The sequence below is a fragment of the Oncorhynchus masou genome, chromosome 6 (genome assembly GCF_036934945.1).
Source record: "Oncorhynchus masou masou isolate Uvic2021 chromosome 6, UVic_Omas_1.1, whole genome shotgun sequence".
Classification (NCBI taxonomy): domain Eukaryota; kingdom Metazoa; phylum Chordata; class Actinopteri; order Salmoniformes; family Salmonidae; genus Oncorhynchus; species Oncorhynchus masou.
The window spans coordinates 9889689-9902907 of record NC_088217.1 but is presented as its reverse complement, the minus strand read 5'-3'; the positions used below and the strand labels follow the sequence as shown (position 1 = coordinate 9902907).

Sequence of the window (13219 nt, the reverse complement as noted above, 5' to 3'; positions counted from 1 at the left end):
TCGGGGTACAATGTACTGGTAAAATGAGTACAGGTCATTATGCTAGCATGATAAGGTATTTGTTTTGTTAATTGTCTCTGACTGTGGTTCCCCACTGTGATTCATTTCAGAGGATATCTTCATTCTGGAGACCAAAGACGACCAGAACCCTGTCATCTACGGAGTTTTCTCAACCTCCAGGTGAGTTTGGGCTTTAAACATCTACGGAGTTTTCTCAACCTCCAGGTGAGTTTGGGCTTTAAACATCTACGGAGTTCTCTCAACCTCCAGGTGAGTTTGGGCTTTAAACATCTACGGAGTTTTCTCAACCTCCAGGTGAGTTTGGGCTTTAAACATCTACGGAGTTTTCTCAACCTCCAGGTGAGTTTGGGCTTTAAACATCTACGGAGTTTTCTCAACCTCCAGGTGAGTTTGGGCTTTAAACATCTACGGAGTTTTCTCAACCTCCAGGTGAGTTTGGGCTTTAAACATCTACGGAGTTCTCTCAACCTCCAGGTGAGTTTGGGCTTTAAACATCTACGGAGTTCTCTCAACCTCCAGGTGAGTTTGGGCTTTAAACATCTACGGAGTTCTCTCAACCTCCAGGTGAGTTTGGGCTTTAAACATCTACGGAGTTTTCTCAACCTCCAGGTGAGTTTGGGCTTTAAACATTTAACAACAAATATTATTGTACGATTCATATGATTGATTTCATGACAATTACTGACAATGATTTAACGACTGGTTTTATTTTAAAGTGGAAACTGACAGTGTGCAAACTACTTTGCAGATGTGACACAAACAGACAATCATAATCTCAGTGAAAAAAATATTAAATTCCTAGTTTATGCTACAAAACCAGCTTGATAAGAGTTTTTAAAAATAGGTTATATTCGACTCAGAGGCGTTGTTGGCCGAATACATGGATGGAGTTCAATGCATGATTTTTAAAATTACTTTTGATTTATTTCACCTTTATGTAACCAGGTAGGCTAGTTGAAAACGAGTTCTCATTTACAACTGCGACCTGGCGAAGATAAAGCACAGCAGATGAATATATATCATAGCTGACCTGTTTGTTTGTTTTCTTTCTATCTATCTATCTATCTATCTATCTATCTATCTATATATATTCAGGAGGCAGTTTATGTTTCAATGACTCAATATCTTTTGAGCAAAAGTGTACACATGTAAATAAGGCAGGGAATGTCAATCAAACTCGCAAGGTGAACGATCACAAGTCAGTAATAATGTGGCTAATAGTATAGGGTACGTGTCAAACACAAGGCCCGCGGGCCGAATAGAACACATCAGCCAGTCAACAGCTGAAGCATCCACTTTATCAAATTACAGCCTGATGTGCTCCCCTCAGTGAATTCAACTTGCTTTCGTTTGTCCGGTTTGCTGTGTTCTGCAGAGGGAAAGTGTGCAGACACATGCCACAGTCCTAGCTAAGCTACTAAAATGGTGCAGTCTGACTTCGTTTTTTTAACGCTTGAAAATGAATAACAAAAAACTAAACCTGCAACGACACACACCAGGCAAAGGAGGAACATGTTGGCTTATCACAGCAACATTAGAGAAGTAGCCTTGGCTGGCTACTCAACAGCTACCGCACGGCAAGCGCTACCAGAGCACCGAGTCTAGGACCAAAAAGGCTCCTCAACAGCTTCTACCCTCAAGCCATTAGACGACTGAACAATTACTAAAATCGCCATCGGACAATTATACCGGTACCCCCTGTATATAGTCTCCACACTGACTCTGTACCGGTACCCCCTGTATATAGCCTCCACATTGACTCTGTACCGGTACCACCTGTATATAGCCTCCACATTGACTCTGTACCGGTACCCCCTGTATATAGCCTCCACATTGACTCTGTACTGGTACCCCCCTGTATATAGCCTCCACATTGACTCTGTTCCGGTACCCCCCTGTATATAGTCTCCACATTGACTCTGTACCGGTACCACCTGTATATAGCCTCCACATTGACTCTGTACCGGTACCCCCTGTATATAGCCTCCACATTGACTCTGTACTGGTACCCCCCTGTATATAGCCTCCACATTGACTCTGTTCCGGTACCCCCCTGTATATAGTCTCCACATTGACTCTGTTCCGGTACCCCCTGTATATAGCCTCCACATTGACTCTGTACTGGTACCCCCTCTGTATATAGCCTCCACATTGACTCTGTACTGGTATTACTGTATTCAACCACACCAGTGACCCATACAGTAATACTGTATTCAACCACACCAGTGACCCATACAGTAATACTGTATTCAACCACACCAGTGACCCATACAGTAATACTGTATTCAACCACACCAGTGACCCATACAGTAATACTGTATTCAACCACACCAGTGACCCATACAGTAATACTGTATTCAACCACACCAGTGATCCAAAAAAAAGGCAGAACATGTTTTAAGAGTAAATGTTACAACAACCTATGGCTAACGTTTTTGTTATTTGGAGTTATTAAATACCTTTTGATTAGGATCGCATTATATCTGCAGGCATAGCAGCAAAGGCTGGACAAAAACGGTTCCTCTTACTTTTGTTTTAATATGTTAAAATATTATGTACTATTTACATTATGATTATTATTTGCATTATAAAGAACCATATTTGGAAAGTTTTGGTTGCAGTTGCATGTTTTTTTGTTGTTGTTGTAAAAACGAATAGGCTGTCTGGCCTGCAAATTTATTGTTGTTTTTCAATACAGCCCGTGTGCTGATTGTGTTTGACACCCCTGGGATGTCATGTCATTGGATAAGTGGGGGAGTGACTGAATATATCCCCTCATATCGTTTATCAGGGGCTACACAGCTACAGATGCAGGTGTCATTTGGTTAACTAGCAAGAAATGTGAAACGCTTTGCTAGCTATGCTAAACTTAAAATGACTGTTATCCACAGTTAGCATATCTATTAGTTGTCAATGAAATTATAAGGCAAGACCCAGATGCAGATGGTTTAGAGTCCAAGATGTTTATTAACAATCCAATAGGGAAAGGCAAGAGACTGGTGGTGGACACCAGTTCAGAGTCCAGGAGGTACAGAGTCCAGGAGGTACAGAGTGGCAGACAGGAGGTACAGAGTGGCAGGCAGGAGGTACAGAGTCCAGGAGGTACAGAGTGGCAGACAGGAGGTACAGAGTCCAGGAGGTACAGAGTGGCAGACAGGAGGTAGAGTCCAGGAGGTACAGAGTGGCAGACAGGAGGTACAGAGTGGCAGACAGGAGGTACAGAGTGGCAGGCAGGAGGTACAGAGTCCAGGAGGTACAGAGTGGCAGACAGGAGGTACAGAGTCCAGGAGGTTCAGAGTGGCAGGCAGGAGGTACAGAGTGGCAGACAGGAGGTACAGAGTCCAGGAGGTACAGAGTGGCAGACAGGAGGATCAGAGTCCAGGAGGTTCAGAGTGGCAGGCAGGAGGTACAGAGTCCAGGAGGTACAGAGTCCAGGAGGTACAGAGTGGCAGACAGGAGGTACAGAGTGGCAGACAGGAGGTACAGAGTGGCAGAATGGTCAGGCAGGTGGGTACAGAGTCCAGGAGGTACAGAGTGGCAGACAGGCTCGAGGTCAAGGCAGGCAGAAAGGTCAGGCAGGCGGATACAGAGTCCAGAAAACAGGCAAGCATAGCAGGGGTCAAACCCGGGAGGACTAGCAAAAAGAGAATAGAATCATGAGTACAAGGAAAACATGCTGGTTGACTTGAACATACAAGAAGAACTGGCACAGAGAGACAGGAAACACAGGGATAAATACACTGGTACAGAGAGACAGGAAACACAGGGATACACTGTTACAGAGAGACAGGAAACACAGGGATACACTGTTACAGAGAGACGGGAAACACAGGGATACACTGTTACAGAGAGACGGGAAACACAGGGATACACTGTTACAGAGAGACAGGAAACACAGGGATACACTGTTACAGAGAGACAGGAAACACAGGGATAAATACACTGGGACAGAGAGACAGGAAACACAGGGATAAATACACTGGAACAGAGAGACAGGAAACACAGGGATACACTGTTACAGAGAGACAGGAAACACAGGGATACACTGTTACAGAGAGACAGGAAACACAGAGATACACTGTTACAGAGAGACAGGAAACACAGGGATAAATACACTGGAACAGAGAGACAGGAAACACAGGGATAAATACACTGGAACAGAGTGACAGGAAACACAGGGATAAATACACTGGCACAGAGAGACAGGAAACACAGGGATAAATACACTGGGACAGAGAGACAGTAAACACAGGGAGAAATACACTGGAACAGAGAGACAGGAAACACAGGGATACACTGTTACAGAGAGACAGGAAACACAGGGATAAATACACTGGTACAGAGAGACAGGAAACACAGGGATAAATACACTGGTACAGAGAGACAGGAAACACAGGGATAAATACACTGGTACAGAGAGACAGGAAACACAGGGATAAATACACTGGTACAGAGAGACAGGAAACACAGGGATAAATACACTGGGACAGAGAGACAGGAAACACAGGGATACACTGTTACAGAGAGACAGGAAACACAGGGATACACTGTTACAGAGAGACAGGAAACACAGGGATAAATACACTGGGACAGAGAGACAGGAAACACAGGGATAAATACACTGGGACAGAGAGACAGGAAACACAGGGATACACTGTTACAGAGAGACAGGAAACACAGGGATAAATACACTGGGACAGAGAGACAGGAAACACAGGGATACACTGTTACAGAGAGACAGGAAACACAGGGATAAATACACTGGGACAGAGAGACAGGAAACACAGGGATAAATACACTGGGACAGAGAGACAGGAAACACAGGGATAAATACACTGGTACAGAGAGACAGGAAACACAGGGATAAATACACTGGGGAAAACAAGCGACACCTGAAGGGGTGGAGACAAGCACAAGGACAGGTGAAACAGATCAGGGTGTGACAGAAATGTATTAGGCAGGCAGGCGGGCGGACGGACGGACGTACGGGCGAGCAGGCAAGTTCCCATTCAGTTATCAAAACATGGGTTGGGACAAGCACGCTTTGGCAGGCAAGCTGCAGAAGGACGAGCAGGATACTGGAAACAGTTTGAGAGGGTTCATTTACTGTTCCCTCGTTAGATTTGAGCTCATCTCACTCTGGCTAACATTAGTTGTTGATCTTGTTGTTGATGATGCACTTAGGCAACTGAGGGAGAGAGAGCCTGACTTTTCATGGCTGTTTGATCAATAGGATTGTAAACGTTCCCAAATGTAAAAGGTCACCTGTGATGTTTTACATATTTTCAGGTGTATTTTTGTGCATTTTGGGAAATGAGTTCTTGTGATCTTTGGTCGTGCTTGTTGTTTACTTCCTGTAAACACGTGGTCCAGTTGAAATTGAACGATGGCAGGCCCGTGTTGCATATAGACTTACTGTAGTTACGCCTCAACGGTCTGCATTCCACGCCGGGCCTGGAAAAGACAGATGTTTTTTTACGAGGTTTCATTTACTGCGGTGTCTATCAATTAGGAAAAAGACAAACTATGTTGCTATAGAAATTTAACAAATGCCTTACTGTACGTAATTCCCAGACATTACATAAATTTACAAAATGACCATATATAAGTGCTCGCTTGTCAGACAATGTAAAAAATATTCTTATTCTTCCTGGGTGTGTATATGAACAGATTAAAAAAATATTTATTGTTGCATAAAAGCTGTCAGTTCCCCTTTTAAGAACTTAGAGCATGTACACTTTCACTGTATTGCAGTCCTTTTATCTGTGAACAAAGGAAAATGTACGATTCTCAGTGAGAATCTCCCGAAAGGACAACATACCAAAAAATGTTAAAAGGATGTTCTCTAGTTCCTTAACAAAACAACCAGCCTGACACGTGCACTCTTCCATCCCCCTGTCATGTGCACGCTCCCGTCTCAGCGCTGGAGTGACCCCAGGGGTTATTGAGGGGTCAGGGGTGGAGAGGCCCGGCTGGGTGTGTTATTGTAACTCACCCGGATACATGTTAACACTCTCTTACCCTTTCCACCTTCCTCTCCCCTCCCTCTCTTTCTTTCCTTTTTCTATCTCCCCCTCTCTCGTTCTCTCTCTCGCTGTCTCTTTCCTTTCCTCCCTCCTCTCCCCCCTCTCTCTCTCTGTCTCTTTCCTCCCCCCCCCTCTCTCTGTCTCTTTCCTTTCCTCCCCTCCTCTCTCCCCTCTCTCTCTGTCTCTTTCCTTTCCTCCCTCCCCTCCTCTCCCCCTCTGTCTCTTTCCTTTCCTATCTCCCCTCCTCTCCCCCTCTCTCTCTCTGTCTCTTTCCTTTCCTCCCTCCCCTCCCCTCCTCTCCCACCCTCTCTCTCTCTTTCCTATCTCCCCTCCCCTCCCCTCTCTCTCTCTGTCTCTTTCCTCCCTCCCTCCCCTCCTCTCTCTGTCTCTGTCTCTTTCCTCCCTCCCCCCCTCTCTCTGTCTCTTTCCTTTCCTCTCTCCCTCCCCTCCCTCTCTTTCCTATCTCCCCCTCTGTCTCTTTCCTTTCCTCCCCTCCTAGCTCTCTCTTTCCTCCCTCCCTCCCCTCTCTCTGTCTCTTTCCTTTCCTTTCCTCCTCCCCCCCTCTCTCTGTCTCTTTCCTTTCCTCCCTCCTATCTCCCCCTCTGTCTCTTTCCTTTCCTCCCTCCCCTCCTAGCTCTCTCTTTCCTATCTCCCCTCCTCTCCCCCTCTGTCTCTTTCCTTTCCTCCCCCTCTCTGTCTCTTTCCTTTACTATCTCCCCTCCTCTCCCCCTCTCTCTCTCTCTCTGTCTCTTTCCTTTCCTCCCCTCTCTCCGTCTTTTCCTATCTCCCCTCCTCTCCCTCTGTCTGTCTCTTTCCTATCTCCCCTCCTCTCCCCCTCTCTCTGTCTCTTTCCTTTCCTCCCTCCCCTCCTCTCCCACCCTCTCTCTCTCTTTCCTATCTCCCCTCCCCTCCCCTCTCTCTCTGTCTCTTTCCTCCCTCCCTCCCTCCCCTCCTCTCTCTGTCTCTGTCTCTTTCCTCCCTCCCCTCCTCTCCCCTCTCTCTCTCCTTTCCTCCCTCCCTCCCCTCCCTCTCTCTTTCTTACTCTGTTTTTTTCATCTCCTCTCCTCTTCTCAGCATTGTAACCCCCCCTCTCTGTCTCTTCTCTCCCCTAGTTCTGTCTTCAGAGGGTCAGCAGTGTGTGTCTACTCCATGGCCTCTATCAGGGCAGCCTTCAACGGTCCGTTCGCCCACAAGGAAGGGCCTGACTACCGCTGGGTGGAGTACAAGGGGAGGATCCCATATCCACGACCTGGCACTGTGAGTTTCTCAGCAGGGATGGAAGTGACAGACAGATGGATGGACAAACAGACAGACAGGGAAGCAAGCAGAAAGAGAGACAGGCAGGCACACAGATTCAACAAGTTGATAAAGCTGTTGGAAGCTCACCACTGGCTGGTTGATTTAAACAAGTTGATAAAGTTGTTGGAAGCTAACCACTGGCTGGTTGATTTAAACAAGCTGACAAAGCTGTTGGAAGCTAACCACTGGCTGGTTGATTTAAACAAGCTGATAAAGCTGTTGGACACAAACCACTGGCTGGTTGATTTAAACAAGTTGATAAAGCTGTTGGAAGCTAACCACTGGCTGGTTGATTTAAACAAGTTGATAAAGCTGTTGGAAGCTAACCACTGGCTGGTTGATTTAAACAAGTTGATAAAGCTGTTGGACACAAACCACTGGCTGGTTGATTTAAACAAGTTGATAAAGCTGTTGGAAGTTAACCACCGGCTGGTTGATTTAAACAAGTTGATAAAGCTGTTGGAAGCTAACCACTGGCTGGTTGATTATAACAAGTTGATAAAGCTGTTGGAAGCTAACCACTGGCTGGTTGATTTAAACAAGCTGATAAAGCTGTTGGAAGCTAACCACTGGCTGGTTGATTTAAACAAGCTGATAAAGCTGTTGGAAGCTAACCACTGGCTGGTTGATTTAAACAAGTTGATAAAGCTGTTGGAAGCTAACCACTGGCTGGTTGATTTAAACAAGTTGATAAAGCTGTTGGAATCTGACCGCTGGCTGGTTGATTTAACACCTCGGCTATGCATTCCCCTGGTGGTAACTAGTCAGCCAGAGGCTTCAGGGGAATGTTTAATGTGTTTTAGTGCTCTGTCGGAAGTGGCTTGATCCCACTGTTATTCTAGTCCCCCTGTTAGGGAACACCACAGGCAGTGGAGCGGCTCCTTGGATGTGCTTGATTACCACGCACACACACACACACACACACACACACACACACACACACACACACACACGCACACACACACACGCACACACACACACACACACACACACACGCACACACATGCACACACACACACACCCTTGAAAGTGGTTGATTACTAGGGTCAGAGACGTCAGTGTTTTGGTTGCATGATTAAAATCCAAGTGAAACAGCTTCACATCATCATCCAGTGTAATTTTAACCCCTGAGTCACTGAACAGCACGCACAGAGAGAGTAATGGCAGCCACATTTCAAAGGAAATAATAGGAGTTTAAATGAGAGTCTGTTGCCAGTTTAAACACCACATGATGATCATGCTTGTCATATCAGTGATTTTGTTTTGCCAGGATGGTAAGAGGAAATGACATCCACTCTGACAATTGAAGATTAAATGACCTTCCTTAGATTATATAAGTAGCTGTGCTTTGCTTGAGCGTTACAGTTTGCTGTCTCTTTTGTGATCAAAGTGCTGTTGATTTGAATAATAAAACATGAAACAAAACCAGACATCCAACTAGAACAACAATACAAACTATAACTCTGTGATCTGTGGTCACTGTGACCTCAAGTAATACTCCCTGAATTCTCCTTGAATAATCCTTGAATAATCCTTGAATTCTCCTTGAATAATCCTTGAATACTCCCTGAATTCTCCTTGAATAATCCTTGAATAATCCTTGAATTCTCCTTGAATTCTCCTTGAATAATCCTTATTCTCCTTGAATAATCCTTATTCTCCTTGAATAATCCTTATTCTCCTTGAATAATCCTTATTCTCCTTGAATAATCCTTGAATAATCCTTATTCTCATTGAATAATCCTTATTCTCCTTGAATAATCCTTGAATAATCCTTGAATAATCCTTATTCTCCTTGAATAATCCTTATTCTCCTTGAATAATCCTTATTCTCCTTGAATAATCCTTGAAATCTCCTTGAATAATCTTAATGTTCTTTTATTTCACCTTTATCTAACCAGGTAGGCTTGTTGAGAACAAGTTCTCATTTCGCAACTGCGACCTGGCCAAGATAAAGCAAAGTAGTTTGACACAACAACAGAGTTACACATGGAATAAACAAACATACAATCAATAATCTATATATAGCATGTGCCAATGAGTTAGAATAAGAGAGGAAAGGCAATAAATAGGCCATGGTGGCGAAGTAATTACAATTAAACACTGGAATGGTAGGATGTGCAGAAGATGAATGTGCAAGTAGAGATACTGGGGTGCAAAGGAGCAAAATAAATAAATAAATGCAGTATGGGGATGGAGTAGTTAGATGGGCTATGTACAGGTGCAATGATCTGTAAGCTGCTCTGACAGCTGGTGCTTGAAGTTAGTGAGGGAGAGATTCCAGCTTCTGCGATTTTTGCAGTTTGTTCCATTGGCAGCAGAGAACTAGAAGGAAAGTCAGGCAAAGGAGGAATTGGATTAAGGGGTGACCAGTGAAATATATCTGCTGGAGCGCGTGCTGCGGGTGGGTGCTGCTATGGTGACCAGTGAACTGAGATAAGGCGGGGCTATACCTAGCAGAGACCTAGCAGTAGACTCTGCAGTAAATTGCTAATTCCCCTCTCTTTGGCAGCTCTATCTTGTCGGAAAATGTTATAGTTAGGGATGGAAATTTCAGGGTTTTTGGTGGTCTTCCTAAGCCAGGATTCAGACATGGCTAGGACATCTGGGTTGGCATAGTGTGCTAAGGCAGTGAATAAAACAAACTTGGGGAGGAGGCTTCTAATGTTAACACGCATGAAACCAAGGCTTTGACGGTTACAGAAGTCAACAAATGAGAGCGACTGGGGAATGGGAGTGGAGCTAGGCACTACTGGGCCTGGATTAACCTCTACGTCACCAGAGCAACAGAGGGGGAGTAGGATAAGGGTATGGCTAAAGGCTATAACAACTGGTCATCTAGTACGTTCGGAACAGAGAGTAAAAGGAGCAGGTTTCTGGGCGTGATAGAATAGATTCAAAGCATAATGTACAGACAAAGGTATGGTAGGACGTGAATACAGTGGAGCTAAACCTAGGCATAGAGTGATGACGAGAGAGATATTGTCTCTAGAAACATAATTTAAACCAGGTGATGTGTGGGAGGTGGAACTGAAGGGTTAGCTAAGGCATATTGAGCAGGGCTAGAGGATCTACAGTGAGATAAGACATTAAACACTAACCAGAACAGCAATGGACAAGGCATATTGACATTAGGGGGAGGCATGCGTAGCCGAGTGATCATAGAGGTCCAGTAAGTAGATTAGCTGGCTAGAGACATGGCGATTCATTCAGCTAGTGGGCCGAAGGGCCTTAGAGGTACCTCGTGACGGAAGAGGTCTGTTGTTGCCTCCTCGTGCAGAGCCTCCTCGTGCAGAGCCTCCTCGTGCAGAGCCTCCTCGTGCAGAGCCTCCTCGTGCAGAGCCTCCTCGTGTGGTTCCTTCGGCAGACCAGCTGTGATGGATTTAGTAGGGTTCCGTGTAGTAATGGTGCCCAGTCCAATTGGCAAAATAGGTATAGTGGCCAAAGAAATTGGCCGATGGACCTATTCAGCTAACAGTCCGATATGCTCTCGACAGCTGGTGGGCCGCTGATTGCAGGCTAGCAGTTGGGCATTCATCCTTGAATACTCCTTGAATAATCCTTGAATTGTGATTTTCCTTCCCCAGTGTCCCAGCGAAACGTATGACCCCCTGCACAAGTCTACTCGTGACTTCCCTGATGACGTAGTGAGCTTCATGAGGGGTCACCAGCTGATGTGGGAACCCATCCTTCCCATCACCCGCCGGCCCGTCTTCACCCGCGTCAATGTGCCCTACACCCTACGAAGGGTAGTAGTGGACAGGGTGGATGCTGAGGATGGGCAGTATGACGTCCTACACCTGGGCACAGGTAAGAGTGTGTGAATGTGCTACACCCTACGAAGGGTACAGGGAGACAGTGTGGCTGGGGTGTAGTGTAGTAGTGAACAGTGTTCCCAACACCATACGAAGGGTACAGGGAGACAGTGTGGCTGGGGTGTAGTGTAGGAATGAACAGTGTTCCCAACACCCTACGAAGGGTACAGGGAGAAGGTGCGGCTGGGGTGTAGTGTAGTAGTGAACAGTGTTCCCAACACCCTACGAAGGGTACAGGGAGACAGTGTGGCTGGGGTGTAGTGTAGTAGTGAACAGTGTTCCCAACACCATACGAAGGGTACAGGGAGACAGTGTGGCTGGGGTGTAGTGTAGGAATGAACAGTGTTCCCAACACCCTACGAAGGGTACAGGGAGAAGGTGGAGCTGGGGTGTAGTGTAGTAGTGAACAGTGTTCCCAACACCCTACGAAGGGTACAGGGAGACAGTGTGGCTGGGGTGTAGTGTAGGAATGAACAGTGTTCCCAACACCCTACGAAGGGTACAGGGAGACAGTGTGGCTGGGGTGTAGTGTAGGAATGAACAGTGTTCCCAACACCCTACGAAGGGTACAGGGAGAAGGTGTGGCTGGGGTGTAGTGTAGGAATGAACAGTGTTCCCAACACCCTACGAAGGGTACAGGGAGAAGGTGGAGCTGGGGTGTAGTGTAGTAGTGAACAGTGTTCCCAACACCCTACGAAGGGTACAGGGAGACAGTGTGGCTGGGGTGTAGTGTAGGAATGAACAGTGTTCCCAACACCCTACGAAGGGTACAGGGAGACAGTGTGGCTGGGGTGTAGTGTAGGAATGAACAGTGTTCCCAACACCCTACGAAGGGTACAGGGAGAAGGTGGAGCTGGGGTGTAGTGTAGTAGTGAACAGTGTTCCCAACACCCTACGAAGGGTACAGGGAGACAGTGTGGCTGGGGTGTAGTGTAGGAATGAACAGTGTTCCCAACACCCTACGAAGGGTACAGGGAGACAGTGTGGCTGGGGTGTAGTGTAGGAATGAACAGTGTTCCCAACACCCTACGAAGGGTACAGGGAGAAGGTGTGGCTGGGGTGTAGTGTAGGAATGAACAGTGTTCCCAACACCCTACGAAGGGTACAGGGAGACAGTGTGGCTGGGGTGTAGTGTAGGAATGAACAGTGTTCCCAACACCCTACGAAGGGTACAGGGAGAAGGTGGAGCTGGGGTGTAGTGTAGTAGTGAACAGTGTTCCCAACACCCTACGAAGGGTACAGGGAGACAGTGTGGCTGGGGTGTAGTGTAGGAATGAACAGTGTTCCCAACACCCTACGAAGGGTACAGGGAGACAGTGTGGCTGGGGTGTAGTGTAGGAATGAACAGTGTTCCCAACACCCTACGAAGGGTACAGGGAGAAGGTGTGGCTGGGGTGTAGTGTAGGAATGAACAGTGTTCCCAACACCCTACGAAGGGTACAGGGAGACAGTGTGGCTGGGGTGTAGTGTAGGAATGAACAGTGTTCCCAACACCCTACGAAGGGTACAGGTTGAAGGTGCGGCTGGGGTGTAGTGTAGTAGTGAACAGTGTTCCCAACACCATACGAAGGGTACAGGGAGAAGGTGGGGCTGGGGTGTAGTGTTGTAGTGAACAGTGTTCCCAACACCCTACGAAGGGTACAGGGAGAAGGTGGGGCTGGGGTGTAGTGTAGTAGTGAACAGTGTTCCCAACACCCTACGAAGGGTACAGGGAGAAGGTGCGGCTGGGGAGAGAGGAGGACTGAGACTAATAGGTCAGTCCATTTACTCTCAGTAAGATCATAATGGTTTTGGGAAGGTCTACTTTATGCTGGCTGGTCACCATCGGTTACAAGCAACCAAAAACAAACCAGAATCAAACCAAAACAACACATCTTCACTACACACACAACACGATTGTAAAGAGAGTTTGCTCACTCTCCAGGCTACATGGTATAGCAGTTCCTTGGTAGCCCTGTAGTACCCTGGAGAAACAGGTTAATAAACAGACCCTATGTGAGTGTGGCAAACCTCTTCAAGGTTAGGAGCGTTTGTCACAAACTAAGTGGTAAACTGTCA

The 13219-nt window shown here is 46.5% G+C and overlaps 1 protein-coding gene across 1 annotated transcript in view; it reads left to right on the top strand.

The window, feature by feature from the left end:
* LOC135541242 (semaphorin-3D-like) overlaps positions 1 to 13219 on the top strand; it is a 136395-nt gene that overhangs the window by 106490 nt on the left and 16686 nt on the right. Inside the window, exons 12-14 of the mRNA XM_064967342.1 lie at positions 111 to 180; positions 7160 to 7304; positions 10934 to 11156. Coding sequence (XP_064823414.1) covers positions 111 to 180; positions 7160 to 7304; positions 10934 to 11156 — 438 coding nt within the window. The remainder of the gene's footprint in view (positions 1 to 110; positions 181 to 7159; positions 7305 to 10933; positions 11157 to 13219) is intronic.